The sequence below is a fragment of the Meriones unguiculatus genome, chromosome 6, assembly GCF_030254825.1.
Source record: "Meriones unguiculatus strain TT.TT164.6M chromosome 6, Bangor_MerUng_6.1, whole genome shotgun sequence".
NCBI lineage: Eukaryota > Metazoa > Chordata > Mammalia > Rodentia > Muridae > Meriones > Meriones unguiculatus.
The window spans coordinates 23137319-23164744 of NC_083354.1; the positions used below are offsets into that span (position 1 = coordinate 23137319).

The following is a 27426-nucleotide window of genomic DNA, read 5'->3' on the forward strand; positions in this document are numbered from 1 at the left end:
TTCCAAGAAAGGCTTTGCTTTGTGTTTTGGCGTCTTGGGGTTAGGGTTTTTGTTTGAGATGGTCTCACTCTATAGCCCAGGTTAGTCTGGAACTCAACAAAGAAATAAATTTATTTGGATGGATGGATGGATGGATGATGGATAATCTGTAGCACAGGCTGGCCTCAAACTTGTGGCAATCCTGCCTCAGCCCTAGTCGGTACTTTGTTTTGTTGGTTTCTCCTAGACAGGATTTCTCTGTGTATCCCTGGCTGTCCTGGAATTTGCTCTGTAGACTAAGATGGCCTTGTATTCTGAGAATTTCCTGCCTCTGCCTCCTGGGGGCTGGGATCAAGGTGTGCTGACTGGCTGACTCATGGGTATTTAGATCACGGGTGAATGCACAATGCCCAGCTGAAAAGCTTTGCTAACAGTCATTAACCCATGTGTGAATAAACTTCAGAGTCACCTTCCAGGGCTATTCACATTTTAAAAAGGCTCCATGCTGCCCACCTCATGCATCATATGAGGTACTTCTGGGGATAGGGCAAGCAGGGTTTCCTGAAGGCAAGCAACAGCCTCCTCAGGAGCCCTCACCCACCAGCTCTTTTTTTTCCCCTTCCCTGAGATCTAATTCCAAGCCTCTTAGCTGCCATTCAACCATCACTCTTTGCTTTGGGGTGAGGGAGGGATGCGGCATGGATTCCATGAATCTCTTCATCTCTTTACTCAACAAACTGCCCTTGAGCACACCGACTGAGACAAACGCAAACACATTTGTTCTGAGAGCCCTGCCCTCTGGAAACTAACAGTAGAATTTTGTTATTGTTTTTTTGAGACAGGGTTTCTCTGTGTAGCCTTGGCTGTCCTGGACTGCTTTGTAAACCAGGCTGGTCTCCAACTCACAGCACTCCACCTGCCTCTGCCTCCCAGAGTGCTGGGATTACAGGCGTGTGCCACCTCACCTGGCTTCCAATTTTAATGTAGAGAACCTCAACTTCACCCAAAGTGCGGCTCGTTTGGTCTGAAATGCTCAGTAGACACCAATTTTCCTTCGGCACATGGACAACGCTGCGGAACACTGGAAATTTTCAGAAACCCTTTCCAGGTGGACCAGGGCGCCAGCAGAGTGGGTGGGGATGGTGGTTTCTATCTTGCTTTGGAATGTCGGGATTTGTTTTGGATGTTCTGAACATCAGGTTGGAGATACACGCAAAGAGAGGGGCTCCTAACCAGATCAGGGTTAGAGGCAGCCCAGGACACCGTCTCCATGGTGCGCAGCCCAGACAGTTGGGAAACAAACAAAAACCCATGGTGTGGAGTGGACAGAGGCAAGAAACAAACACAGGCCAAGAGGTGGAAAACCCTGGGGAGCAGGGCATGTGGTAAGACAGTGGACGGGGGTGGGGTGGGGGTGTGGGGAAGTGGTAAAGGGGCTTGGGGAGGGTGTAGTTCATGTCTCTGTGTGTGTATGTGTGAAGAACTGAGTCCAACCCCAGGGCCTGAGAGTCACCATGGCAACGGGAAGGGTGAGCTGTGCTGTGCGTGCCAACACAAACCTCCCGGCTTTAGCAGAGGATGGGCGCAGATGTGATGATGCAGGCCTGTTATAAAGGAAAACACCTGAACTGAGCTCTTTAAGTCAACTCCCCACCCCTGGCCTGGCTTGGAAGGCAATCACTATTTAATGGAATGAATTAATCAAAACCAACATTGAATCGTTTTGACTTCTCTCATCTCCTCGGGCATATCCTTGCAGCTCCCAGGATTCTGGGCCCCTCACAGCCGGCTTCTTACCTGGGAGAGGCCCACTTGTCACTGCTCAGGAAGCTGCACCCAACAATGACTTGTAAACTGACAGAGCTGGGGGGGGGTTTCACACGAGGTCAAGGCAGCAGGAGCCCCAATGTGAGGTGGTGGCACCTGAGCCCCCATCTGCCTCCTCTGCCGTCAATCACCCAGGTATGTTCCTCCCCAGTGGGCACGCTAGACAGGAAGCTGCTTTCTCCTCCTGAGCCCCAGCCCAGGGCTGCCAGCTCGCCTTCTCCATAGTCACTGTTCTAACGGCATCTGCCTCGGGCTTAGGGTAGGGGCTGGCTGGAGCGGAGTCTTTTAGGGCTTGTCTCCTTCCTGCCTGATCATTTCCGGGTAGCCAAGAGGTCACACAGCACCTCCAATGACCTCCTCCAGGACTGATGTGTTCACTACACGAAATAATGGGTCAGTGCTTCCGACCCATAGCTGGGAAACATTTTGATTTCTTTTAAAACAAGCAGGGAGCTTCAGATACAGCTCCTCGATAGATGCTTGCCTAGCATGAGCAAGGCCTTAAGTTCAAAACACATGGGAAAACTTAAAATTCAGGGCTGAAGAGATGGCTCAGCAATGAGGAGCCCTGGCTGCTCTTCGGGGGCCTGAAGTTCAATTCCCAGCATCACAGGGTGGCTTAGAACCTCTGTAGCTCCTGCCTCAGGGAGCCTGGTGCCCTCTCCTGGCCTTCCTGAGTACTGCATATACACAACACAGACACACATGCAGGTAAAACACCCATACACAGGACAATGAAAATTTAAAAGCCAAAAAAATAACACCCAGACCAGGTGTCCCATGTCTGTTTTCTCAGCACTCAGGAGGTAGAGGCAGAAACTCCAGAAGTTCAAGGTAATCCTTATCTATGTAGCAAGTTCGAGACCACCATAGACTACATGAAACCCTGCCTCAAAACACCCCAATTCTCCTTTAGCTTTGCCCTGTCCACTTCGCAGCTCAGTTCCTCATTTCCTTCCTTCTCGCTGCTTCTCTGAGAACTCCTGCTCTTTGCCTGTCCCCACATTCTGAGACACTTTTCTCCCTCTGCCTATACTGACTGCTCTGGTAGGGCTCAGTTGAATGCAACCTCTGTGGTTTGTGGGGGAACGAAGGTGTGCTGCAGTTTAGCTATGAAATGTTACCCAAAGGCTCAGGTTTCAGGGTGCTGTAGGAGCGAGGAGGAGGATCTGCAAACATGGTACCAGCCTCTGTCTTGTCCCCCGGCCCCCAACATGTGAGTGTGTGTGCTCACGTTTGTGATGGCAATGTAAGCAGTCCCACTTATTAGCTATCTGGTGGCACCGCAGCTCATGTCCACCATGAAGAAGGAAAAAAGATGAAGTTTTTAACCCTGAGTCCAGCTGACTTGAGCGGAGGCTGCAGACAGTCACAGAGACAACTTGGTATTTAGGAAAATATCTTTATTGGTTTTTAAATGTCCCACTACTTGATTTAAAACTCATAATAGTGGCTTTTTCACAAACTTTACAAACTGTAGGAAAAAATTGTTTTCTCCTTCTCTGTGGAAATCTCATTCCCAGCAGACAGGGCTCTTTCCTGGTAGAAGCCTGGCTGGAAGGAGGGAGTTACCACAGCACAGAGCTGGGGCTCTCTGCTAACAGCTAATGCTCAGGCTTACTCACAAAGACGACAGCTCCTCTGGGGGAGATTCAGCCTCTGTACATCTGTGGCCCACTGAGGCAGGCCTCTGTTTGGAAGGCCACCGAACCCCTAAAAGCCTAGTGTGGGAAGGCAGCTTCGTGGGACTGAAGACCCTAGTGAGCCTATGGCTTGGATCCTTCCTTCTCTCTATAACAGAGCCAGGAAAGACGCTGTGGATCTGGGCCACTCCCAGACATTGCCCCTTTTATTCTGCTCATAGAAGCTAATTTATCAAACAGCTAATTAAAAACAAACAACAGAAAGCAGAAACAGAAAACAAACATTTGGTTCTGTTTCGGCTGTGATCAGCAGTTGGTCGTTTTTAGAAAAAGATGACAAGAGTTTCTAGTTGTTAAGTGTGCATTTTGTTATCCTGCTCGTGGCTCCTTCTCTTGTGTGGTTAAGATGGGAGGGAGGTACAGCTGCAGCAGAGACTGTTTGTTGATCTGAGAAAACCGTTAAAATGTTTTGCACCCGCAGACTAAAGCTGACAGAATCCCCGAACGATCCCACTGATTTTTATGAGAAACACGACTGTCCCTCTTGGGTGTCTCGAGTCAAAACAAGGCAACCGCCTAATGATTTATCATCCCCATTGCACATGTTCTGTCTTCCAGAAGGCATCGAAGCTGGGGCCAGCCTCCCTCTGAGTGATTGTAAACACACCACCGACAGCTTGGACACTTTTAAATGCAGCAGGACTTTTTCCTCTGGCCCTGGCTGAAGAGCCACCTCCCTAAACTACTTAGGAAGAAGCAGATGGAAAGACACCCCTGAAACTGACAAATGAGGGGCCAGGGGTCCCCACTGACTGGACTGTGGCTGGGCACACCAACAAAGGCAACTCGTACATTTATGGCATATGAAAACCTTCCTGTGCACACCACCACAATGGGTTCCCAGACTCGACCTGGCTGGATGGGAGTCACAGGAGGTAGGGGACAAGCTCCCATAAGGCACACGGGTAAGTGGCCCCCATTCCGAGCGCCTGGCATCATCTCTTCACGCGATTCCAGAAGTGTTGGAAAGCGGAGGAGTTGGTGACACTCACAGTGAGCAGCAGCAGCAGATACAGGGACATCATGACCACGAACCAATGGCTGGACAACCAGGAGAGCTGGCTGGAGGCCCTGCCCAGAGGGAAAGAGAGTTGGCAACTCAGGAAAAACATTTTTGTTTTAAGTGTGTGCAAGAAGTCCTGGCTCAGAGAACACAATGTGATGAATCTCATCCTCTGCGAGAAGCTTCGTGCGGCAGCTTGAGAGATCTGGAGCTGTCTGCCCTGGCACCGCCAACGCGCCTTTCAACAGAACATTTTCTAAATGCACAAAGACAGCTATGCAGTGAGCTCACCCTCTTCCGTTTTTAGCTCCTCTACTGCCAGTTATAACTCATTTTTCTTTTTGGGGGGGAGTGGTGGTGTCATTGAGACAGGGTTTCTCTGTGTAGCCCTGACTGTCCTGGACTCACTTTGTAGACCAGAGATCCACCTGCCTCTGCCTCCCAAAGTGCTGGAATTAACAGGCACCACTGCCTGTTCATTTATTTTATATCTTTTGCAATACTAGGTACTGAACCCATCGCCCCATGTATGCCAGGGAAGCACTCTACCACTGAGCTCCATCCTTGACATCGCTAGAGAGATGAAATACCTCGAGTCCACAGACGCCCTGTGGGACGCGAAGTTAACATTCTCAGGCCGTCTGGTTCCCATCCCGCCTCTAGGCATGTTCTGGAATGGAGTTCAGACAGACCATGGGCCCCAGTCTGACTTCATGCAGCCCTTCAAATGGGCTTGTTTCCAAGGGGATCTTCTCCACTAGAAGGTTTGGTGCCCTTAGAGTCAGTCCATCTTCTCTGCTTCCCCACCCCTTCCCCCAGGTGTCCAGCGGCATCAGAGGCCTGAGGCTGGGGGACAGCGATGCTGATGAACACAGCCATCAGCTACCTCCTACCCTTCATGAGGGACGGCCTTCTTACCGCTTAGGCTGCTTCTGAGAATACACCAGGAGGTACTTGACCCGCACAAGCTGGTTATTGGTGACTACGAAGTACTTAGGGGGGACATCCCCCCCTTCACTGTGCTTGATTCTTGCCCTGCTGCGGTCCACTTCCTTGGAGTCTGAAAAAGGAGGGGAAAGCACACTTTGTCAGGTGAGGGTGGGGGCACAACGACAAAAGCAGCAAACTAGGAACAGAAATGAGTCAAGGTTCGAGGTCCTGAGGCACGGACGGTCAGCAGGCTGAGGGATGCATCTGTGCTCCTATGTGACCTGGCGCAGAGGCTGGGAGACTCTGGCAGGCAGAAGGATAAATGCGGGAAAGGATAGGGAAAGGTGAGGGAAGAAAATAAGACTGCTGGATAGAGAAAGCAGAAGCGAATGAAGGCTGAAATAGCAGATCAGCATCACACGCTCTAGGACCAGGACGCACGAGGGAGCAAAGCTGGAGTAGAGTTGCTGCTTGTCTTCTGTCTGTCTGTCTGTCTGTCTATCAGGAAGTCTCATGTACCTGAACTCAGTACCTAGCTAAAAATGACCTTGCAGAGCAGCGTCACACACTCTAGAACCATGATATAAGAACTCATCAGGAGGCAAAGCTGGAGCAGGGCTGCTTACTCATCTGTCTGTCTGTCTGTCTGTCCACAAGTCTCAGGGTGATGCTGTGCTGAGGCTGGAACTCAGGCCTCACCTGCCAGGTGGATGCTCTACTGAGCCATCTCCCCAATCCTGACCCAGCTACCTCCCCAGGGCCTAGGAGGCATTCTGAATAAACCGAACCAGACTGGAGCTCTCAGACACTTCCTTCCTCCGGTCCTGGTGACACACACCTTTGATCCCAGCACTTTTAAACTCAGCCCTTCAGAGAGAGGCAAAGGCAGGCTGATTTCTTGTGAGTTCAAGGTCAGCCTGGTCTACGTAGTGAGTTTCAAGATAGTCAGGGCTACTAGATAGTGAAAATCTGTCTCAAAAAACACAAACACAAAAACAAATATAAAGACAATTCCACCACTCCTAGTAAGATTTTTGTTTGTTTGAACTTGCCATGTAATTGAGGATAACCTTTAACTCCCAACCCTCCTGTCTATGCCCCAAGCGCTAGAATTACAGGTGTTTGACACCATGCCATGCCCAGGATTTTTTTTTTTTTTTAATTTTGTTTTGAAACAGAATCTCACTGTGTGGCTTTAATCTAACTATATAGACCAGGCTAGCCTTGTACTCAGAGAACAGCCTGACTGCCTCTCAAGTGCTGAGATTAAAGGTATGCACCACAATACCTGGCTTTATTCTTTTATGTTTCAAACTCACTATGCAGCTGAGGCTAGCCTTGATCTTCCGATCCTCCTGACGCTAATTCCTACAAACTGAGACTACGGCTCATGCTGCCACCTCAGCAATGTCTTTTGTTTTGTTTTGCTTCTTTGTTGTGGATTTCACATGTATGTGTGTAATGCTGGCCCCAGGAGCCTTGTCCATGCTAGGCGAGTGCTTTATGGAGCTTGTCCATACTCTGAAAGAGAGAGGGGGAGGAAGGGTGGCAGCATGCTAGCTTTTTTAATAACATGAAAAGCTTTACCAACTGCAAGCCAGGGCTCTGTGGCAGCAGAGGCCGAGCAGTTTTGTTTTGATGTTTACTGTCACCATACGCAGATTTGCTAAGAATCATGAATGCAAGGAGGGAGCATTCCTTGTCTGTTTTGGGAGAATGTTGTCAGACCTGGGCGTCAAGTTGTTTCACATTAGAGGCCAGAACAGTCCGTGTCTTGAAGTCTCCTCTCTGTAAAGCCAACAGCCCAGTTTGGAGGCTGGAGGGACATTCCTATGACTCTTCCGCCAAGGAGGAGGGAGAGGCCAGGGCACATGGTTCGAGGGACACCTCAGGGCAGTGGAGTGGAGGTGGCTCCTAGCTAGCTGCTCCAGGACAGTCCATAGCCTCGCATGCCATGTGGTCACCTGGGGATTCCAGCACACCCCAAGGTAGCCCAGAAGGTCTGGGCCCGCTATCCTCAGCTTTTGTTGAGAAATATCTACCGAATGTTAAATGTGTGCCATGTTCTCTGCTGATGCCAAGTGCCCAGTGATAACACCAAATTCCCACTCTCACGGAGCCATGCCCTCACCTTACGTATTAGCTTCCACTTGTCAGTTTTTTTCTGAATTTTTATATGTCTCAGTGTTTCGCATGAATGTATGTATGTGCACCACATGAACGCCTGGTACCCTTGAAGCCAAAAGAAGATGTTAGATCCCCCGAAATTAGAGTTACAGGTGGTTGTGAATTCTACAATGTGGGCGCTGGAAACCGAGCTGCTCCTGCAGGTCCTCTGCAAGAGCAGCAAACACTCTTAACCACTGAGCCTTCGTCTGTCATATCCGGCTTCCTTCCCAAAGCTTCCTATGGCTGCTTTGACCCACTCAGCCACTCTGTGTCAGCTCCTCCCCCAGCACTCCCTGACTCTTATAGTATCTCATCTTTTTTCATTTTGTTTGTTTTCTTTTGTTTTTTGAGGCAGGGTCTCCATATATCCCTGGCTGTCCTGAACTCACTCTGTAGACCAGGCTGGCCTCAAACTCAACAGAGATCTGCCTGCCTCTGCCTCCCTAGTGCTAGGGTTTAAAGGCGTATCTGATCCTTTTTCTGTCATGTGTTCAATCCTTGAAAAGACACGCTCCTCCTTAAAGGCCAGCATCTGTCCTGCTCTGGACCAACCCATCTCTACGCATGCAATGGCCCTCCACCCACATCTGGGCTAGCAGGTGCCTGCAGCCAGGCTCGGGTCCAGTGCTCACTCACCCTTCTTCTTGGTTTGGCACTTGACATCTGGATGATCGATGACCTCACACACAGCGACACAGCTAAGGATCGGGCCAAGGAGGCTGTGCTGCCACCCGCGGCCGTGAGGGCTGTAAATGAGGGCCAGGCTCAAGTCACTTGTGAGGTAGGTCCCCTCTCCAAACAGAGATGTCTGGAAGAGCAGAGGTGAACAGAAATGAAACACATGAAGTGAATGCAAGGCTGCCATCACAAGATGGCATATGTCCTCCTTCCACAGAGGTGAAAACATTACAAATTTCATGTTCCCGCAACCTCTGATGTCATCACAGGGCTTATTACTGAACACATTCCCATCTGAGAAGAGTTTAACTGACTGGATTTGGCCACCTAGCCTGGCAAATGAGCTGTACCTTGTGGTCAAGACTGAATGAAAAAAACAACAATGATATCAGAGTTTAAACAGACCTCATTTCAATGTTCCAACAGGTTACATAAATTCTGTGTCTCAGTTTTTACTTCTACAAAATGTTGGTAAAAGTTCTCCTCCATAAGCTTATGGCAATGATTCAGACAGAAGGTAGGCCTAGGGGTGTAGCTCAGTGGCAGAACTCTTGCCTAAGCATTCACAGGCCCTGGGTTCAGTCCTCAGCAACACACACACACACACACACACACACACACACAGCCAGACATAATGTACAAAAAGCAATGTACGTGCTCAGGCTATGTGGCATATAAGAGACGGTGGCAGTCCCGGGCGGCACGCCATCAGAAGTGCTGCTGTTATAACAGAGTAATCCCCTTTGTATCACGGCACTAAACAGAGCTACACCTACAGGTTTGCAAAAGCAAAGCCACTCCCTATGACTTGAAGAAGAATGAGATCCCCTTGCCCAGAAACTGGGACTGAATGAGGGACCTGGCAAGAGAGGCAGGGTGAGTTTTACTCTATGTTGGTGTGGGCTAAGAAAGCATCCAGGAATGTAGGATGAGGCTGGCTGACAAGGGGTGTTAAATTGACTCCTCCATAAGGAAGAATGGCAGGTGAGCACTGGCCAGCAGAGCCTACAGCAGGCACAGGGAACACAGTCTTTCTGGCTATGACAGGTACCAGAAGTTGATCACGACTGTAGTCACAGCAACATCCATCTTGGCACTTAGCCACACAGACACAGAACATTTGTCATCGCATTCCAGTAGCATCTATCGATAGATAGACTTTGATACTCAAGTTGAAATTCATCTGCTGTCTGTGGACCCTGTCCCAGGATGGTTTGTTGTCTGTTTGGTTTTATTTTGTTTTTCTTTTTTTTTTTTTTAATTTATTTATTATGTATACAGTGTTCTGCCTACATGTAACACCTGCATGCCAGAAGAGGGCACCAAACCTTATTATAGATGGCTGTGAGCCACTATATGGTTGCTGGGAACTGAACTCAGGACCTTTGGAAGAGCAGCCAGTGCTCTTAACCTCTGAGCCATCGCTCCAGGCCCCCTTGTTTTGCTTTTCTAAGACAGGGTTTCTCTGTGTAGTCTTGGCTGTCCTGGACTCACTTTGTAGGCTGGCTGGAACTCACAGAGGACTGCCTCCCTCTGACTCCCTGGGCACTGAGATTACAGGTGTGCACCCTCACGCCCAGCTTCAGTCCCAGGATCTTAAGATGATATGGGACTCAAGCAGTCACTACAGAACATCCTCTGCTCTGGAACTGAGAAATGTCCTATTCAGTGGCTGTCACAGTTGTGCGGAAAGCTTGGGGCAATTCTCTGCTTGACTTTTGGAAAGCTCCCTTGCCAAGTTGAATAATGTCCTCATCTCTTAAAACCTGACAGAGACGATCTCCAGGGACAATAAACACCCTCTGATCAGATCCCACATCAGTTTTTTTTTAATATTTATTCACTCTGTGTGTGTGTGTGTGTGTGTGTGTGTGTGTGTGTGCATGCGTACCATGGTAAGAAGACAATTTGTGGAAGTTGGTTCTTTCTTCTGCCTTCTGAGTACCTGGGGTTGGACTCAGGTCATCAGGCTTAGCAGCAGGCACCTTTGCCTACTGAGTCATCTCGATGGCCCCTACATTGATTCTCTATTTAAGCCCTATATATTTTTTCAGTTCCTGAGACTCAAAACCCTGTGCCAGGCTGCTGTGAGCAGAGAGCACGAGAGAGTCCTAGGACACTTCTACCCCCAAGATAAATTCGCAGTGACTGCCCCTTTGCTCCCCCTTCCCCCAGCACATGAGCTACCTCCCTCCTCTCTGACGAGAGGCCAGAGCTTGAGTCCTTGTACCAAAGGCCTCCTACATTCACTAAGCGGCACACTGCCTGGGCACGTGAATGGAGGCGAACAGAGACTATCAACTTCAGGCCATGTCTCCAGGCAAGCTTCAGGATGAGCCGGAGACCCTGGATTCCAGCAGCCTGGCCAACAGTAAGTTCAGGACCAGCATCAAGCCCGCCACCCCAGCACAACCCTCCGCACTAATCAGACACAGCAGGGCTGGAAGCCTCTTCTCCAGCCTCGGGGCTACATCAGCTGCAGCTGAGCCCAGGCTCCCGGAGCCAGCCCAGCAAGACAAGACAGATGCTGCTCTGCCTGGGGAAGGCCCGAGGCACCCACTACCTCAGATGCCCTTGCCACTGGCCTAAGAGCAGCCCTGCTGCGCCTGGGGCTGGGACACCAAGAAGCCGCTCCAATCGTCTGCTGTGCTCAGAGAGTAGTGAGCACTGGGGTCACAGAAGGTGGAACAGTCCCTCTGTCCAGGCCCACATGGCTGCCATGCCTGTTAGCTACAGTCCCTAGACTGTATAGATAGGATAAATGTCAGAAGAAAGAGGTGGTTGACGTAGTTTTGACTCAAAAAAAGAAAAAACTCAGAGGAAAACAGTTCTGATAAAGAACCTTCTCTTAAACACATGTGGTGCATGCCTATAATCCCAGCACTCTGGGAGGCAGAGGCAGACAGATATCTGAGTTTGAGACTAGCCTGGTCTACAAAGTGAGTCCAAGACAGCCAAGGCTACACAGAGAAACCCTGTCTCAAAAAAACAAAAACAAAACAAACAAACAAACAACACCTCCTCTTGGTGATTCCTGGTGCACACTGAAATTTCTCAGGGCTCACAGGAGCCCAGCAATGCTCACGGTCCCCCCGGAATCCTGGGTTCTCACTGTGTCATCTAAGGTGAGCCTGAGGCTCCACATTTCCAACAAGGTGCTCCTGGGTAGCAGCTCTTCCAGCATCCATACTGGGTGACCAGAGCCAGCCACACGTTAAGAGCATTGGGCGTTGGTGAAGCACACGAGTGGGCCTCCTCCCCCACAGTATCTCAATTACTTGGTCTGGAGTGCAGCTGGCATCGAGATTTTCATTTGTTTCTGTGAGAAAAGGTCTCATGTGGCCCAGGATGACCTTGACCTTCAGATCCTCTTGCCTCAGCGTCCCTAGTGTTAGGACTATCGATGGTCAGCACCACACCTAGCTTAAGTAGGTAGTGGGGGCTGAATTCAGAGCCTAGTGCAAGCAGACGTTCTACCAACTGGGCTATGGCCCAAGCTCTCTAATACGGCTATTTTTGTTTTCTTTATTTAAAATTATTTATTTGTAGGTTTGTGTGTCTGCACGTCTGTATGGTCACGTCTGTATGGTCACATCTGTATAGTCTGTATGGTGCAATGCCAATGGAGGCCAGAAGAGGGCGTTGGATCTTCTGTAACTAGCGCTGCAGGCAGCTGTGAGCTGGTTGATGCTGGGAGTTGAACCCAGATCCCCGAGCAGCAAGCACTCTTAGCTCCTGATCCTTCTCCAGCCCCAGCACCAGGTGTTTTAAAGCTTCCCATATGACCTAATGCAGAGCTAAAGCCGGAAATCACAGATGCTTCCCCAACCAGAATCTCCCGGAGATCCTGTCAAAATGCAGGTGGCGCCAGGATTCAGAAGGTCAGCCCTGGCCTGAGGGGCAGTCAGGTGACCTGGGTGGGCGGGGCCGTGCTGCCGGTCTGCAGGTCACTGAGTGCTGTGGCCTCGGTCAACCCTGTCCTCCCCGCCGAGCAGCGCCCAGCACCACCCCTCCCGAGCTCCGCGGCAGGGTGCCCCGGGCCCACCTTGTTGAGGTGGCAGTGCAGGCCGCTGTGGATGATGGAGTGGAAGTTCTCTAGGCGGCTGCCGTGGAAGGCATAGATCAGGTCTCGGTCTCCTTTGGTCTCATAAAATCTGGCGTTGGCCGGGTCGAAGTACTCGATCTCAAACAGGAAGTCCGGGGTGGGCACAGGTGTGTGAGAGGAGCCCGTCAGCTGCTGGATCTTTTCAAACTTGAAAACACGAAAGTGGAACATGAGGGAGTCGAAGTTTCATTCGGGAGCTGGTGAGTGTGCTGCAGAAATGCCCCTCCCTGCAGCCAGCATGCGGCACAGGCGGAGACGCCTCTTATTTGGGAGGTAGAGCCAGGAAGATCATGAGTTCAAGGTCATCCTTGGCTATATGTCAAGTTTAAGGCCAGCCTGGGCTACATGAGAGAAAATAAAAGAAAGGACGGAGGAAATAAGGGAAGGAGGGGAGGAAGGGAAGACAGACAAGAAGACGTCCTAAAGCCTTGGGATTACTGCCCATCGGAACGTCCTAATTCTGAAGCTGCGCCTCTATAACCCAGCTCAGAGCTTGTGAGAGCTCAAGGCTGCTTCTCGCTAAGGACTCTTACAGGATGGCGGGAAGCATGGCCTGCTCCTAACCCGAGGGTCCCTTCTCTGTTCTTCAGGTGTTTTTCTTTTCTAAAGAGCAGAGATCCACCTGCCTCTGCCTCCTGAGTGCTGGGATAAAAGGAGTCCACCACCACCGCCTGGCACAACCGATATTTTCATTTCATCGTTTAAGTCCCTAAACTTCAGGCTGGTTCGTTATTTAGAAAAATCTAATTGACACAGCCATCTAAGCTCCTTGTAGGCGTCTTTATTTTCACTATTTTATTTTATTGGAGTTTCTTATATCTCTTCTTTTGTTGTTGTTGTTGTTGCTGCTGCTGTTGTAGTTTGAGACAAGGTTCTCTGTGTAGCCCTGGCTGTCTTGGAACTCACTCAGTAGGCCAGGCTGGCCTCAATCTCACAGAGATCTGCCTGCCTTTGTCTCTCAAGTACTGGGATTAAGCTCCTTTTTTCTTCATTTTTAACACCTCTCTCTCTCTCTCTCTCTCTCTCTCATCCTTTTTGTTGTTCAGCATATTTGCTGTTTTTAGGTTTTCTTTTATTTATGAAATGGGCAGGGTACCAGTGGAGGTCAGCGGAGGGAGCCGGATGCCCCGGAGCTACAGTTCCAGGCAGTTGGTACCTGCCCTGCGTGGTTTCTGGGAGCTGAACTCAGGTCCTCTACCAGAGCAGCAAGCACTCTTAACCACTGAGGCATCTCTCCAGCCCATTTGTCTTTTGAGGTTATTTGAGATTTCATGGGACTCAAGCTGCTATCAAATGGCCTTGATCCTCTTCCCTCCACCTCCCCATGCCCAGCCAATTGGTCCTTTTTAAAAAAAAAAAAAAAAATGATAATACATGGTAGGCAAATGTCCTGACTTGGGCAAAATAAAAAACTGACATTCCTGTGCCCCACCGCCCCTACATTTTAAAAAAATTGTATTTATTTTATTTAAGTATATGTGTGTGCCTATTTTTCTGCATGGGCAGCACATGCATGCAGGTGCCCGAGAGGGCTGGAAGAAGGCACTGTCTCCTGGAAGTGGAGTTAAGGACGGTTGCACACTGCGTGGGGTCCTGGGAACTGAGCCCAGGTCTTCTGGAAGAACGGCTAGTACTCTCGGCCACTGAACCACCTCTCCAGCCCCACCCAGACACCACCCACATTTCAAACATCAAGGATACACTCTTGCACCTGCTTTAGCTGTAATGCCCAACATCTAATGGGGCCTTGATCCCACAGGAGTCTGAAGAAATCACTGTATCTCAATTCAGCAAAGAAGTATTCGGAATACAGACTCTCTCCCCCTGGCTCCTTATGTTCCTTACCATCCGGCAATGTTGGATGTCCCTGTAATACCAGGATCCCTGGGATCAAAATCCATGACACTTAGGGACACTTGTAAAATTGAATCCTTAGAGCTGGACTTAGGAGTCAATCCTGTGAGCGCAGGAATCTGAGGCAGGAGGTCTACCATGACTTTATAGGCTACACAGTAAGGTGACATGTGGAGACTTTGTCTCAAAAACCAAAAGCAGAGGGCTGGAAAGATGGCTCAGAGGCTAAGGGCACTTGCTGTTCTTGCAGAGGTCCAGGGTTCAGTTCCCTGCACCCACATGTCAGCTCATAACCACTGGGAACTCCAGTTCCAGGGGATCTGACACCCTCTTCAAGTACCAGGCATGGACATACATACAGGAAAAACACTCATACGACTAAGATAAGAATAAATACATTGTCAAGTAAGCTGTGTAGCTCAAGAGACCATGGCCAGTCCTTGCCTGGGGTAGATTAGGATCAAGACCTGCATGGTGAAGTGACTGGTCAAAGTGATATGTGAAAAAGAAGAAACGCAGCAAAAGGAAAAGATTGAAGAAATGGAGGCAGAAGATGGTTAAAAACCAAACAAACAAACAAAAAACCAACTATGCCATTAAGAAGCAGCCAGAAAGAGGGGTTCAGTGGTGCACGCCTGTAATCCCAGCATTCAGGGAAGTGGAGGCAGGAGGATCTCTGTGAGTTTGAGGCCAGCCTGATCTACAAAGTGAGTCGGGGACAGCCAAGGCTACACAGATAAATCCTGTCTTGGAAAACCAGATGCTGATCCCAGGTGGTTACAGGCTCCATCTACTGATCTTCAGCAAATAGAAAGTGCAAAAGACTTGGAGGAAGGTGGGCTGGAGAGCTGGCTCGGCGGTTAAGAGCACTGGCTGCTCACCCAGAGGGCCTGATCCCAGCACCCACGTGGTGGCTCACAGCCATGAGACCCGATGCCCTTTTCTGTCATGTGGGCATACATGCCCAGTGCTCACATTCACAAATGAGTAAGTCTTGAACACTCGGAAGAAGCTGAGGAGCTTAGAGAACCACAGTGTAATACTGGATTCAGTGAAGTTACAAGACATTTTTCTGTACGGGGTGGTTTTTTGCATTAAATCCTGTGGTCCAATCTACAGTTCATTATGTTTTGGCTACTTCTGGGTTTAGTAATATGAAAACATGGCTGTTTTTAGGCAGTTGTATATATTTTCTTTGCATAACTAAATGTGTCAAATAAATAAGCTCATCTAAAACAATTTTTTTTTTTTTAAGTTTTTAACTTGAGGGCCAAAAAGATGGCTCAGTGGGGAAAAGGTGTTTGCACCAAGCCTGACGACTTGACTTCAATCCCAGGAACCACATGCTGGAAGAACAAGTTGTCCCCTGACCTCCACACACATACTGCCACCCAGTGTAAAAACATTCTATCTTGAGATGAAATGCTGATTTGGAATTGACTAGCTCAGCAGCAGCACAGATAACCATCCCGCTGGTGCCCCTCAAAGGGCAGATCGCCAGACCAGAGGCCACATGATCCACTCTGGACCTTGTTGTCCTCGCCATGTCCTGTGAGCTCCCTGCCAGGCAAGAAAAACTGAATTATGGGACATCTAGCTTCTGCCAGAAACTGCTGGGTGACACCCTTTCTGTCACTGCTTCTCTTGGAGATCACTTCGGTCTTGCCTTACAGTTGGGACCTCAGCAATGGACTGAAATAGGATTTGGACGTAAAACTGAAGTATCCCACTACTATGGGGTACTTTTCTGTTTAAAAGCGGGACTAAGCCAACTCCATTTCTCCCCTCCCCTTCCCTCTCCTCCCCTCCCCTCCCCTCTTCTCTCTGTTTTCCCCTTCCCTTCCCTCCAGTGCTCAGGATAGAACTCCAGACCTTGTACACGCAAGTTCCGGTACTAAGAGACATCCTGGAGGCATGGACAGGGCCTTCACTTATCAGAAATACCTGCGGTTGATAGACTTTTGAGCCCTCTGTGTGCTCTTAGCCACTGCTCCATGGCTAAAGCACGTTTGCCCAAGGGAAGTACGCCATAGTTAACCCCGTTTCCAGGGGAGGAGCCCCATCCTGACCTGCAGAGCAGAACTTGCCGCTGTGTAACTTCCTTGGCTGCCAGACATATAAGAATCTCTGAAAGTGACAACCATGAACCTGCATTTTCAGCCAGCTGCCCAGTGGTGCTCAGGGAGGTCTCAGAGCTACTGGCTTAGCTTGGCATTGTCCCAAAACAGCCAGCCTTAGGGAGCTGTGACCCTCCACACCAGCCTCACCTCTGCCTTCTCTGCGCTGTGAATTGTCAGGATCTTGGAGGACAAAATCCAGCTCACCAGGTCCCAGGCCTGTTTGTCTGTGTCTCTGGACGACTGGAGAAGTTCCTTCAGGTTGGGTAACCTGCCAGCATCCGCAAGCTGAAAGGAGAACCTCCATTAGCAAGGATCCCCGCTACAATGGTGATTGAACGCCCTCTAGTGGTGAGACAGAAAACTTCACTCCTAACACGAGGAATTTTCCAAGGTAAATCAGCCTCCTTCCTAAATAATACCAAACCGTGAAAAATTTCAGTTCTAAAAGGTTTTGCTTTGTTTTATTCACTTGGTACAAAACATGACCTGAGCTGATGAGGGTTTCAGTCTTCGCCCTGTTACAACTGATACCCTCAGTTGCAAGAATGTTACTGTGAGGGATGGCTGGAGTCTGCAGGAATTACCAAATGCGTGGTCCCTGGTCCCTACACGTTCCCTTCATGAACACAATGAATAGATGCTTTTCACCGAGCATCTACTCGGCACCAGGTCCTGCCCATCTGGGAGGCATTAGAGAGGGGGTCTTGGTGAAATGAAGAAGGAAGCAAAAGAACCCTTATTTTAAAGTGTTCTCCGCCGGCTTGTGAGAAGGTTCTGTGGGTAAAGGCACTTTCTGTCAAGCCTAACAAGCCAAGTTTCATCCTCAGGACCCACACGGTGGAAGGAGAGAAGTGACTCCCACACTCTGACCTCCCCACACTGCAGTGGCACACCTGCACCACCCACCCACACACACAAATAAATAAATTAAAATGTAGTAAGAGAAAAGTCGTTGTCAGTTGGGCCTGATGATCCATGCCTGCCATACCCAAAGTAGAGAAGCTGAGGCAGGAGGATCAAAAATCAGAGCTACCTGGGGAGCTGCCTAATGATTTCAAGACCTACTTGAACTATATAATGAGACATTAAAAAGGTGGGGAGGGAGGAAGGAAGGAAGGGAAGCCCTAGGATGTGGCTCAGCAGCAGGTTGCTTGCCCAGCACACACAAGGCCCTGGGTTTAATCTCCAGTCCTAAACAACAATAACAACAAAATATTCTATAGTCAGGCCTGGACACACACTCCTGTAGTTCCAGACTCAAGAGCCGGAGACAGGAAGATTGCTGTGAGTCTGAAGCCAACTTGGAAAACAAAGCAAGACACTACCTATAAAACAAAAGACTTAAGAGGCCCTAGGCTCGATGCTCAGCACAGCGGAAGTGCTATAACCCTGGTATTCAGTAGATGGAAAGGATTAGGAGCTCAAGTTCAAGGTCATTCTTGCAAGTTCCACACCAGGCTGGGATCCATAAGTCCCCATCTTGAAAAAGAAAGAAAAGAAGGGAGGGAGAAAAGGAAGAAGAGGGTGAAAAGAGAAAAAAAAAATAACAAAGGACACCCACACTCCTATCCTGCACTCATATTCCATTGATTTGTTTGCTTACCTATTACACGTGTTAACCCAGAGCAGAGCTCAGCCACCTCTTTGACTCCCCAGCACTTATTCCCATCTTGTGAGCCACGGCCCTATCCACCGCCCCGAACTGGGCCCCGAGAGCCCCACACAAGAGCAGTAGTTAGGCCTCTCTTAGGGGCTTCGGGCAATATGGGAAACAGCCCTACCAGCTCTAATTTGGCCCCAGGCCGCACCCAAGCTCCCTGCAGGAGCAGTCACCTCCCAGGCCCTCCCACTGCTTCACCCTGCCTTCCCGGCCTCCATCTGTCCACTCTTTTCTGGCCCACTTCACTTTTCACATTATTCTGCTCTAATAGTTACGAGTCTTCCCTGTCTCCACTGTAGTAGGACCCCTGGAGTGAAAACACCCAACTAGGGTTGCCAGATAAAATACAATATGCCCAGTTAAAAGGGCATTTCATATGAACAAAAAAAAAAAAAAAATGGTGGCACAGACCTGCACTCAGGAGACAGGAAGACCACAGAGTCAGGGCCAGCCTGGTCCTTTCATGACATCCAAGGCTTCACAGCAAGAATTTCTCTCAGTGGATAATAACCTAAATGATACTTAAGGCATAGTGTCTCACTATGTAGCTCAGGCTGTCCTGGAATTCACTATGTAGAGCAGGCTAGCCTCAAGCTTCATACTCTCCAGTGCAAGGATTACAGGTGTGTGCCACCATGCCAGGTTTACGTGACACTGCCAGGGCTTCTCGAAAGCTAGGCAAACACTCTGCCAAGTGAGATTCCACGTGGGCAAGAGATCCACAGCGGGATGTGTTTACTAATGCCGGGTGGAAGAAAATGAGCAGTCAGGAGGAAGGGCAAGTTGGAAGGGAACTCACTGCACCAGCAGTGGTGGGGGGATTGTGAGAGCGGAGCCAGGGGATACCAGAGGAGTGAGCACTCAGGCCCTCAAAGGCTCATCCTGGACCTAAACACCCCCTGGGACAGGACGGCAGAAAACAAGCAAGGGGTAGTCTGGGGAGAGCCTTAAAGGCTATTGCACTGGAGATCCCAGCCTCACAAAAGGCCCACCAGCTCCACCAGCCCACAAGCTCCCCGGGAAGCTGTCTGCAGGTGACGCTCATCACCAGGCAAAACTGGAGCCACCCAGATGCAGGTGACAGCTGCTGACAAGGTACAGCAGGCAAGAAAACACTTGGAAAAAAAGTAATCGTTAGGAAAGTGCCAGAGGGGATGAGGGAGTGGGGACAGTGGTGAGAAGAGAATGAATCAAAGGCCACCTGCCTTGGGGACCAAACAATGACATCAGCTACCATGAGGTGAGGACTGACCCAGCTGGCACGAAGGGCTGCCAGGCGAAGGCTGCGAGGTAAATGCTGCAACCCCATACAGGCATGCCAGGCCTAACACACACCTAGACCACGGAAATCTAGATTTACTTAACATGGACTGGGGGAGTGGGCATGGTGGTGAATGCCCGTCATCCCAGCACTTGGGAGGCTGAGTCAGGAAAACTGCCAAGAATTTGAGGCCAGCCGGGTTTACAGAGTGAAATCCTGCCTCAAAGACAATAAAACACAACTGGAGTCTGGGGATGTAGCTCAGCTGGTAGCATTCCTGCGTAACAAGCTCTGGAGCTAATCGGCAGTACCAAATAAGGCATGTATGTAGTACACACGCGCGCGCGCGCACACACCCACACCCACACACACACACACACACACACACACACACGTACACGAAGTCCAAACACCCGAAACAAACATAACTAAATCACTCAGCCTCCTGGTTCTGACCCAGGTCCCGGGGTATCCCTAGTTAATCCTGCCATTCCTTCTAGCCCATCTCCATTCATTCGTGACTCCCAGCTGACCGGCAGAAAAGCTCTCTACCAGAGACCCACAGCTACCACACTTGGCGAGGACTCAGATCGGCACATCACTCAACTCTCAATCAGAAAAGCTTCTTCTTGCAGGAGACACGAGGTTCTTGCACTCACAGAGAAGCACTGGGGGATCCAGGGATGTTAAACATGCAGGGTTGTCTGTTCAAAGGAAGAGATGTGTAGCCTGTTTCCACCCAGAAGTCTGGGACGGGGCATGGTTAATAGCCTGGTGACCTCTGCTCTCTCTGTATGACCCGAGACCACCACAGAGCCTTTCTGAACCCCTTAAGATGTCACATGTAATAAGGACCCACCCTTATGGAAGATGTCATGTGTACTTTACAAAGAGTTTTGATGTAATTGTGTCTTAAGTTTTGTTGTACACACGGCACTGATTAACATCAGGAAACTCCTCAACTGTGCTGTGATTAAATATGCCTAAAATAAATTGCCCAGTGTCAAGGGTGAACCGACACGAGCTACTGAATCGTGTTGAACTAGACTTCCTTCTTGCCCCACAGGGATCAGACTGATGTGCTCCTGGCCATGGTGTTTGCAGAGACCCTTACAGTACACAGTAATTAGTACAGAGACACACAACTGTACAACATGGAGACGGTGACTGTCTTTGGAGCACTCAGCCCTAACGGGAATGTTCTTTATAAAGCTTCTCCCCTCAAGGCTCGGGGTCTATGTGAAGAGGAAGCAGAAAGACTGTGAAAATCAGGATGGTGGCTCCAAGGGAGAGCATCATCCAGATACAACACATGTGACCTCAGAGACTATGGCAGCAGGCATATGGCAGGACTGCACGGATTTAAATCAGACAAAATCTCAGCACAGAGGAAGAAAGTGGGCACAAAGTTCCGCCCGAACCAAGAAGCAGACCTGCTAGGAAAGAGACAATCAGTTTTCCCCAGTGGAGTGTCACTAGGTATTCCGCACGCTCTGGGGCAGGCCCCATGCTCAGGTGCACTGGCCAGTACAAAATGGACCCCATGATTTTTGCATGAATTTTTTATTTCGTTGTATTTTTTTTTTGTCTTGCTAGTTTTTAGTTTGTTTGTTTTGACCTTTTTTGTTTGTTTGTTTGTTTGTTTGTTTTGAAAGACAGAAAGAACATGACGTAAGTCGGGAGGTGGGGAGAATCTGGAAGGAGCTGGGGAAGGGAAAGCATATGATACAAAATAGATTGTATGTAAAGAGATCCAAATAAAATAATTAGACATAAGTCTCAAAACACATTAACGAGGGAACTAGGGATGAATCTCAGTTGGCTGAAGCCCAAAGCCCTGGACCCAGTTCCTGGGGCATATGAACTGGGCATGGTGGTAACACCTGGTCTCTTAGCACTCAGGAGGAGGAGGCAGGAGGACCAGGAAGCCAAAGACCAGACAAGGTACATGGGCTCCATAGCAAGCTGGAGGCCAGCTACATGAGGCCTGTTTCAAGGAAAGAAAGGAAGGGAAAGGGAGAGAGAGGTGAGAGACAAGCAGAGGTAAGGAGATACGAATTTGCCATCTAAGGGAGAAACTATAGCGGGGTTCCAGGCACAGGCAGTTCTCTGGAAATGCCTTCTTCGGTGCTGGCTGTGGGCATCGGTGACCTCAGGTAGCAGAATGTCAGTCAGCCTATGGCTGCTACTTCTAGAACTGACCTGTAGACGCTTTCTGTTCAGCAGATAAAGGTGACAAGCCTGACTGCCTGAGTTCCAGCCCTGGAACCCACATGGTGGGAGGAGAGAAGGAACTCCCTCCAATTTCTGTCCTCTGACCTTTGAAAATACACCCCTACAAACACACACACACACACACACACACACACACACACACACACACAAATACTAGGCTGGGGGTGTAACTCAGCTCCTACACTGTGATTGCCTAGCGAGCATGGAGCCCTGGGTTAGATCCCCAGCACTGCCTAAACCATCACCTTCATCACCAACCAGTCTAATGCCCACCAGTGTACCGCTAGGATGGTTGGCAGAAAGTGGTTGGCACCTGAGCAGGGACCCCAACCCATCCACCCCCACACTACCTCCCACAGCTGAGACATCTTTCCCAGCACATGTCCTCCAGAAGGTACCCAAGTCTTTGGAGCTGTGTCTTTTGTTCTCTCTACTCTTCATACTCCATCTCTGAGTGGAGCTGTTAAATATGGCAATACTCAGTAGTAGAGCACCTGCCTGGCACACTGAAAGCCCTCACTTTGGTCCTGAACACTGAAAGGTACAGTTAATCCGAAAGACTAAGAACCACACTTAAAAATCAAGTATTACTGAGCAGTTTTGGTGCAAGCCTTTAATCCCAGCACTTGGGAAGCAGAGGCAGGTGGATCTCTGAGTTTGAGGACAGCCTGGGGTACAGAGTGAGTTCCAGGACAGTCAGGACTACACAGAGAAACCCTGTCTAAAAAAAACAAAACAACACCAACAATAAAAAAATCAAGTATTTACCGAAAGCATTTTTATTACACAAGACCTAATCTAAATTCCTCCCTCCCCAGCACCTGAGTACTTGTGAAAACCCTCAAGTCAATTCGTAGGAAAACTGAAGTGCTCCATATAACCTACAAACCAGAAGAATGCCAATGCCAGGGCTATGGTGATCAACTAAGTCACATGCTGTAAGGACGACAACCAGACATCAGGATGTTTTGTCTATTCACTTGTTTCACAGCTTCCTGGGGGACTTCACTGTCGGACAAGGTCGAAAGCCTGGGTCTATCCCAGAAAATGTCAATATCCTCACAGAGCTTCATTAGTCTTTGAACCAGCAACACCACGTCTTGAAGCGTTTGCTTCAAGAAGACCATGAGAATGTGAACAACTATTAGCGTAGAAGGGTGTTTCGTTGCGGCATTATTTGTGAGAGCCATTTTTTAAAGTTATGAAAGAAGCAGGCATAGTAGTGCACACTTGTATCCCAGTACTCAGAAGTCTGAGGCAGAAGGATTCCAAATCCCAGGCCAGCCTGGGCTTTAAAAAACACCACCACAAACTGGGCATACAGCTCAGCTGACAAAGTACTTGCCCAGCAAATATTAGGTATGGGGTTTGGTCCTCAGCATCACATTAAAAGGGCAGGGGGCTAGGCGAAGCCTTAGGAGATAGCTCGGTGGATAAAGTGTTTGCTATGCAAGCATGAGGACCAGAGTTTAAATCCCGAAAACACATGCAAAAAAAGCCAACAGGTGTGGAGGCTATACTACCACCGTTCAGGCTAGCTTAGACTAGCTGGAATTGGCAAGCTTCAGGTACAGTGAGAAATCCTGCCTCAATGAATAGACAATGATGAGGAAGACACCGAAGGTCAGCTTCAAGGCTCCACACCAATGTGTGAACACACACACGCAAAATAAATAAATACCCCAGTGGTAGAACAAATTTTGGCAAGTGGGCCACAGAACAAGAAAAACTTTCATAGGAGTCCTAAAGGAGTAGAGTTTCCCAAGCATTGAGTAGAAATGGTATCAGGGGGACTCAGGATAGGGGACTCGTCTCAGCTTATACATTTTTTTACTACTTTAATTAATTAAGTAGTTAATTTTTCTGAGATGGAGTCTAATTGGCTAGTCTGGAACTCAATATATATACCAAGCTGTCTTTAAACCCACAGAGATCAGCCTTTTCTGCCTCCGGTAGTGTGTGTGTGTGTGTGTGTGTGTGTGTGTGTCCACATGTGTGCCACAGTGACTGCAGAAGTCAGAAGTCACAGGACAACTTTCAGGAGTCAGTTCTCTCCTGTCACTGTGAGTTCTGGGGATCCAACCCAAATCCCCAGACTGTGCAGCAAGCAGTTCACCCATGGAGCTCCCCAGCTCCATTCTGCCCTCCTAACAATCCCCAAGGATGCTGATTTAGATGCTGGTACTGATTTAGGTCCCAAACACCTGAGCACGGAAAGGCTGGCGTCATTTCAGAGGCACTATCACCAGACACCTCCAACCCTACAAAGGTCTGTGGTCCAGCAGAAAACCAGGGCATAGGTTTTTTTTTTAATTTATTTATTTAGGCATTTTATGTATATGAGTGTTCAGTCTTCATGTATGTCTGCAACCAGAAGAGAGCTTCATATACCATTATAGATGGTTGTGAACCACCATGTGGTTGCTGGGAATTGAACTCAGGACCTTTGGAAGAGCAACCAGTGCTCTTAATCACTGAGCCATCTCTCCAGCCCCGCATAGTATTTTTTTAAAAGGAAAACAAACAAACTAAAGCTTAATAGTTCTCAGACAGGGACAAGGTTGTCAAATGACAACACAGTAAGCTTGGGGACAAAAGGCAACAGGCTGGGAAATCCCAAGAGTGCTATAAAGTCTCTGGCCTGATAAAGGTTTATGCAACCCTTGTGCCAGAAACAAGGTCAGAGCCTCTAGCTCGGGCAATCAGCACATACTCAGATGCCTCAAATCTGCGTGAGCACCTCCCAGGCCAGCCCCAGAGAGCACAAAGAATTCTTAGTGTAAAAATCAAAAGAGCTGGCAGCATAGAAATTTTCTCAAAACAAGGCATCTAGGAGATAACTGAGGGCTTTAGGGACAGAGGCAGGATAAGGCCGGACCATGCCTCATGGCAGGGTCTTGGCTCATCAAAGGTGTTCTCTAGCAGGCAGCAGTTAATAAAACCACTCAGACCAGGGCACTAATTGTTCAAAGCAACAACACCTAGGCTAGGCGTGTGGAGAAAGTAATTGTGACTGGCCAAAAGTGGCAAGGGCACCCAAATGCTTTCAGCTAGAAGATGAGGGGAGGAGGGGAAAAAAGGCAACTTCCTAAGTCTCCTCCTTCAGATAGCCACAAAATGATACAGAAAGTGAAATCCAGACCGGGTTTGATTTTCCTTGAAAATCAGCCTTTGAAGTCACCTGACCTATAAATAGCTGTTGTCAAACTTATGTATGTCTTGTGCTCAAGTCCCTTACACCACAAACTCAAAGGAGCGAATACCTGGGCTTGGCAGAGCGAACCACGGTGGGAGCCGATTCGCCTGTCTCTTTGACTTCCCACTTCCCGTACCCTGACGTGCACAGGCAGCGTGGGCAAGACTTGAGGTATCCTCAGCACCTGGTGAGGACTGCAAGCGCCAGGGGGAGCCTTTGATGGACCTCCAAGGAATGAAAGCAGAGAGGAAGGAAACCCAGCGCTCCGGACCTCATCAGAGATGGTGGGAGATACGCATTGTCCATTCTGAACATTTCATTAGCTAAGATGGTTCAGTATATTAGCTGACTCCCTAACACTGAGCCAGAGGAGAGTCTTAGAAGCCCTGCAACTGTCGGGAGATGACTGTGAACTGCCATGTTCACACCTGAGTCCTCTGGAAGGGCAGCCAGTGCTCCTAACGTCCATCTCTACAGCTCTGGATTTTTGCAATTATACTTGGAAATGGAACTGCTCAACAATTTTCTCAGATTACCTTTATCAGATTCAATACCTAGGACATTCCAGCCTCTTTTTCTTTCCTGCTTTCTTGTTCTGTTTGAGATAGTTTTATGTAATCCAGGCTGTACAGAAACTGAGGCTGACCTATTTGTATGTGTGCTTGTGTGACAGAAGAGGGCACCAGATCTCATTATAGATGGCTGTGAGCCATCATGTGGTTGCTGGGAATTGAACTCAGGACCTCTGGATGAGTAGACAGTGCTCTTAACTTCTGAGCCCGGTTAAGTTTCCAGCCGGAAGCTGCAATTATTTTTTACCCCCGTATTTGAAATAGAACTCATCAATGAAGCAGCTAGGCCCTTTGTTTGCTTATTTCGTTTTGTGGCCCGGGCTAACCGCAAATTTGTGCTCCTCCCACCTTACCCTTCTGAGTAAGAGGGTAAGAGATTGTGGGTGTACCCCACCACTACTTTCTATTTTTTTTTTTTTTCACGGAGTCAATTTTGGCAAGTTGTATCTTTCCAGGTGATTCCAAATATTTAGATTACAAGGATAGCTGACATCTGGAGTACTGACCCTAAGTCTTCAAGAAATTATATGCCACCAGGCACGGTTTCACACGTCTATAATCACTGGGGGAGGAGGCAGAGGCAGGCGGACCTCTGTGAGTTCAAGGCCCGGCTGGTCTACAAATCGAGCCCAGGACAGCCAAGGCTACACACAGAGAAACCCTGTCTTGAAAAAAACCAAAAAGAGAGAAATTATATGCCTTATAGGCCATGCTTGGCACTGAAGCTTGTAATCCCAGTACTCAGAATTATAAATCATCAGATTATAAAAAACTTGTGTACTGTGTGTGACATTTTGTATAAGAAGCGTTTACGTGCAGCTTCCTCTGAAGGGCAAAGTCTAACTAGTTGCAACGGGAGGAGACAACTTTCTAGTGAGGCAGAACAGCTGGCTCAGAGCAACGCCCCTTTAGGGCCACAGCTGAGCATTTTGTGGAGGACTATGGCGCTATTCCTCGCATCATTCCTGGGAGTCAGCCACCAAGACGAGGAAGTAGCCACCAAATGACTCGGCAATGTGTCTACACGAGGTGTTCAGGAGTGTTCTTGCTGATGGAAACCTTCCCCAAGGCCAGGCTGCGAACAGGAAGTCCAGAGAATTGGTGTGTTTTCTAACACGGGTGGACGTGCCTTTGGCTGCCGTTCCACGGGGCCACCTGGCCCAGGATGCGGCGAGCAACGCTGGCTCAGGGCGCACTCACCAGGGCCTCGAAGTCCTTACAGTCCTGGCGGGTGTAGGAGGCGGGGAAGGGCCGCAGCACCGAGTCCCGCTTGTAGCTCTGCAGCGCCGAGGCGAAGAGGCTGCAGCGGAGGTCCGCGGCCAGCACGTCGCGGCTCGCCGCCTCCCTGGCTGCCGCCCTGCTGGAGAGCTGCATCCCGGGCTCGTGGCGCGCGGCCAGAGGGGACGACGCGGGGCGGCGCGGGGCCTGGGCCCGGGGGACCGCGGACCTTCCGCGGCCGGGTTTCCCAGCCCGGGGGGGTGGAGCTAGGCAGAGAGGTGACAAGATGACAGGGGTGAGGACGCGCTGGCGAGCGTCCGCTGCAAGCCCTGGGCTCGATCGCTCGGCGCGGGGAAACGCGGGGTTCTGGAAAGCCGCCTCTCGCACCCCGCCGGCGGTCCCCGACTCGGAGGAGCCGCTGCGGCACCCGGGCCCTCCGGGCCTGCCCGGCCGCTGCCCGCGAGCACGGCCTGCTGCCCCGCCCGCCGCCCTCACGCCGCTCCGCCCACCCGGCGCGGGCCCGCCCCTTCCGCGCCCTGGCCCGGCTCCCCCCAGCCCGCCGCCCCCCGGGGTCCCGGCCGCCCTGGGTGCGGGGCAGGGTGCCCGCGCCGCTGCCAGTCATGCTCGCGGCAGCCCCAGGTGGAAACCCACCCTGCCCGGCCCCTGGGATCTGCCTTTGTCCTGGCTCTGCGGACTGAGCCTGCTGCCTCTCTTGCCTTGGGAATTGCCACCTGTTGAATCAATCCGTTTCCTCCCGAGCTGACGCGCTGCACGGAAGGAGCCACTGGACACCCGGAGAAACTGAGGCTCGGGGTGGTGGCAATACTTCCTCAAGACGCGCCCTCTGAATTGCCCAAATTTCCCAAGATCCTCCTTTTCTGAAGGCCTCTAACAGGAAGCCCGGGAAAACAAGCTT

General features: G+C 49.8%; 1 protein-coding gene and 1 long non-coding RNA gene across 4 annotated transcripts; one reads left to right on the plus strand and one right to left on the minus strand.

Moving 5' to 3' along the window:
• Nucleotides 1–3192: 3192 nt before the first annotated feature.
• On the minus strand, nucleotides 3193–27426 carry Parp16 (poly(ADP-ribose) polymerase family member 16). 3 transcript variants are annotated; one of them, XM_060384883.1, is made up of 7 exons: nucleotides 27242–27426; nucleotides 26493–26776; nucleotides 16516–16653; nucleotides 12335–12541; nucleotides 8248–8419; nucleotides 5431–5572; nucleotides 3193–4580 (listed from the first exon to the last, which is right to left on the minus strand). In XM_060384883.1, the coding sequence occupies exons 2-7, from the start codon at nucleotides 26664–26666 to the stop codon at nucleotides 4445–4447; spliced, it is 969 nt and encodes a 322-aa protein (XP_060240866.1). In that variant the 5' UTR covers nucleotides 26667–26776; nucleotides 27242–27426; the 3' UTR covers nucleotides 3193–4444. The 3 variants fall into 3 exon arrangements, with proteins under 3 accessions (XP_060240866.1, XP_060240865.1, XP_021505265.1); XM_060384882.1 differs by having other exon boundaries at nucleotides 27227–27426; XM_021649590.2 differs by lacking the exon at nucleotides 27242–27426 and having other exon boundaries at nucleotides 26493–26996.
• On the plus strand, nucleotides 12460–20981 carry LOC132654607 (uncharacterized). Its single transcript, XR_009592249.1, has 3 exons — nucleotides 12460–12594; nucleotides 16099–16759; nucleotides 19790–20981. It is a non-coding gene; the product is annotated as an uncharacterized LOC132654607 (long non-coding RNA).

Excerpts from the sequence above, each read along its gene's own strand:
- Parp16 (XM_060384883.1), bottom strand. The coding sequence starts at position 26,666 with ATGCAGCTCTCCAGCAGGGCGGCAGCCAGGGAGGCGGCGAGCCGCGAC. Across the intron at positions 12,542-16,515 it reads ACAGCGCAGAGAAGGCAGAG|TTTGAAAAGATCCAGCAGCT; the intron begins GTGAGGCTGGTG and ends CGTGTTTTCAAG. Across the intron at positions 4,581-5,430 it reads TCTCAGAAGCAGCCTAAGCG|GGCCTCCAGCCAGCTCTCCT; the intron begins GTAAGAAGGCCG and ends CCCTCTGGGCAG.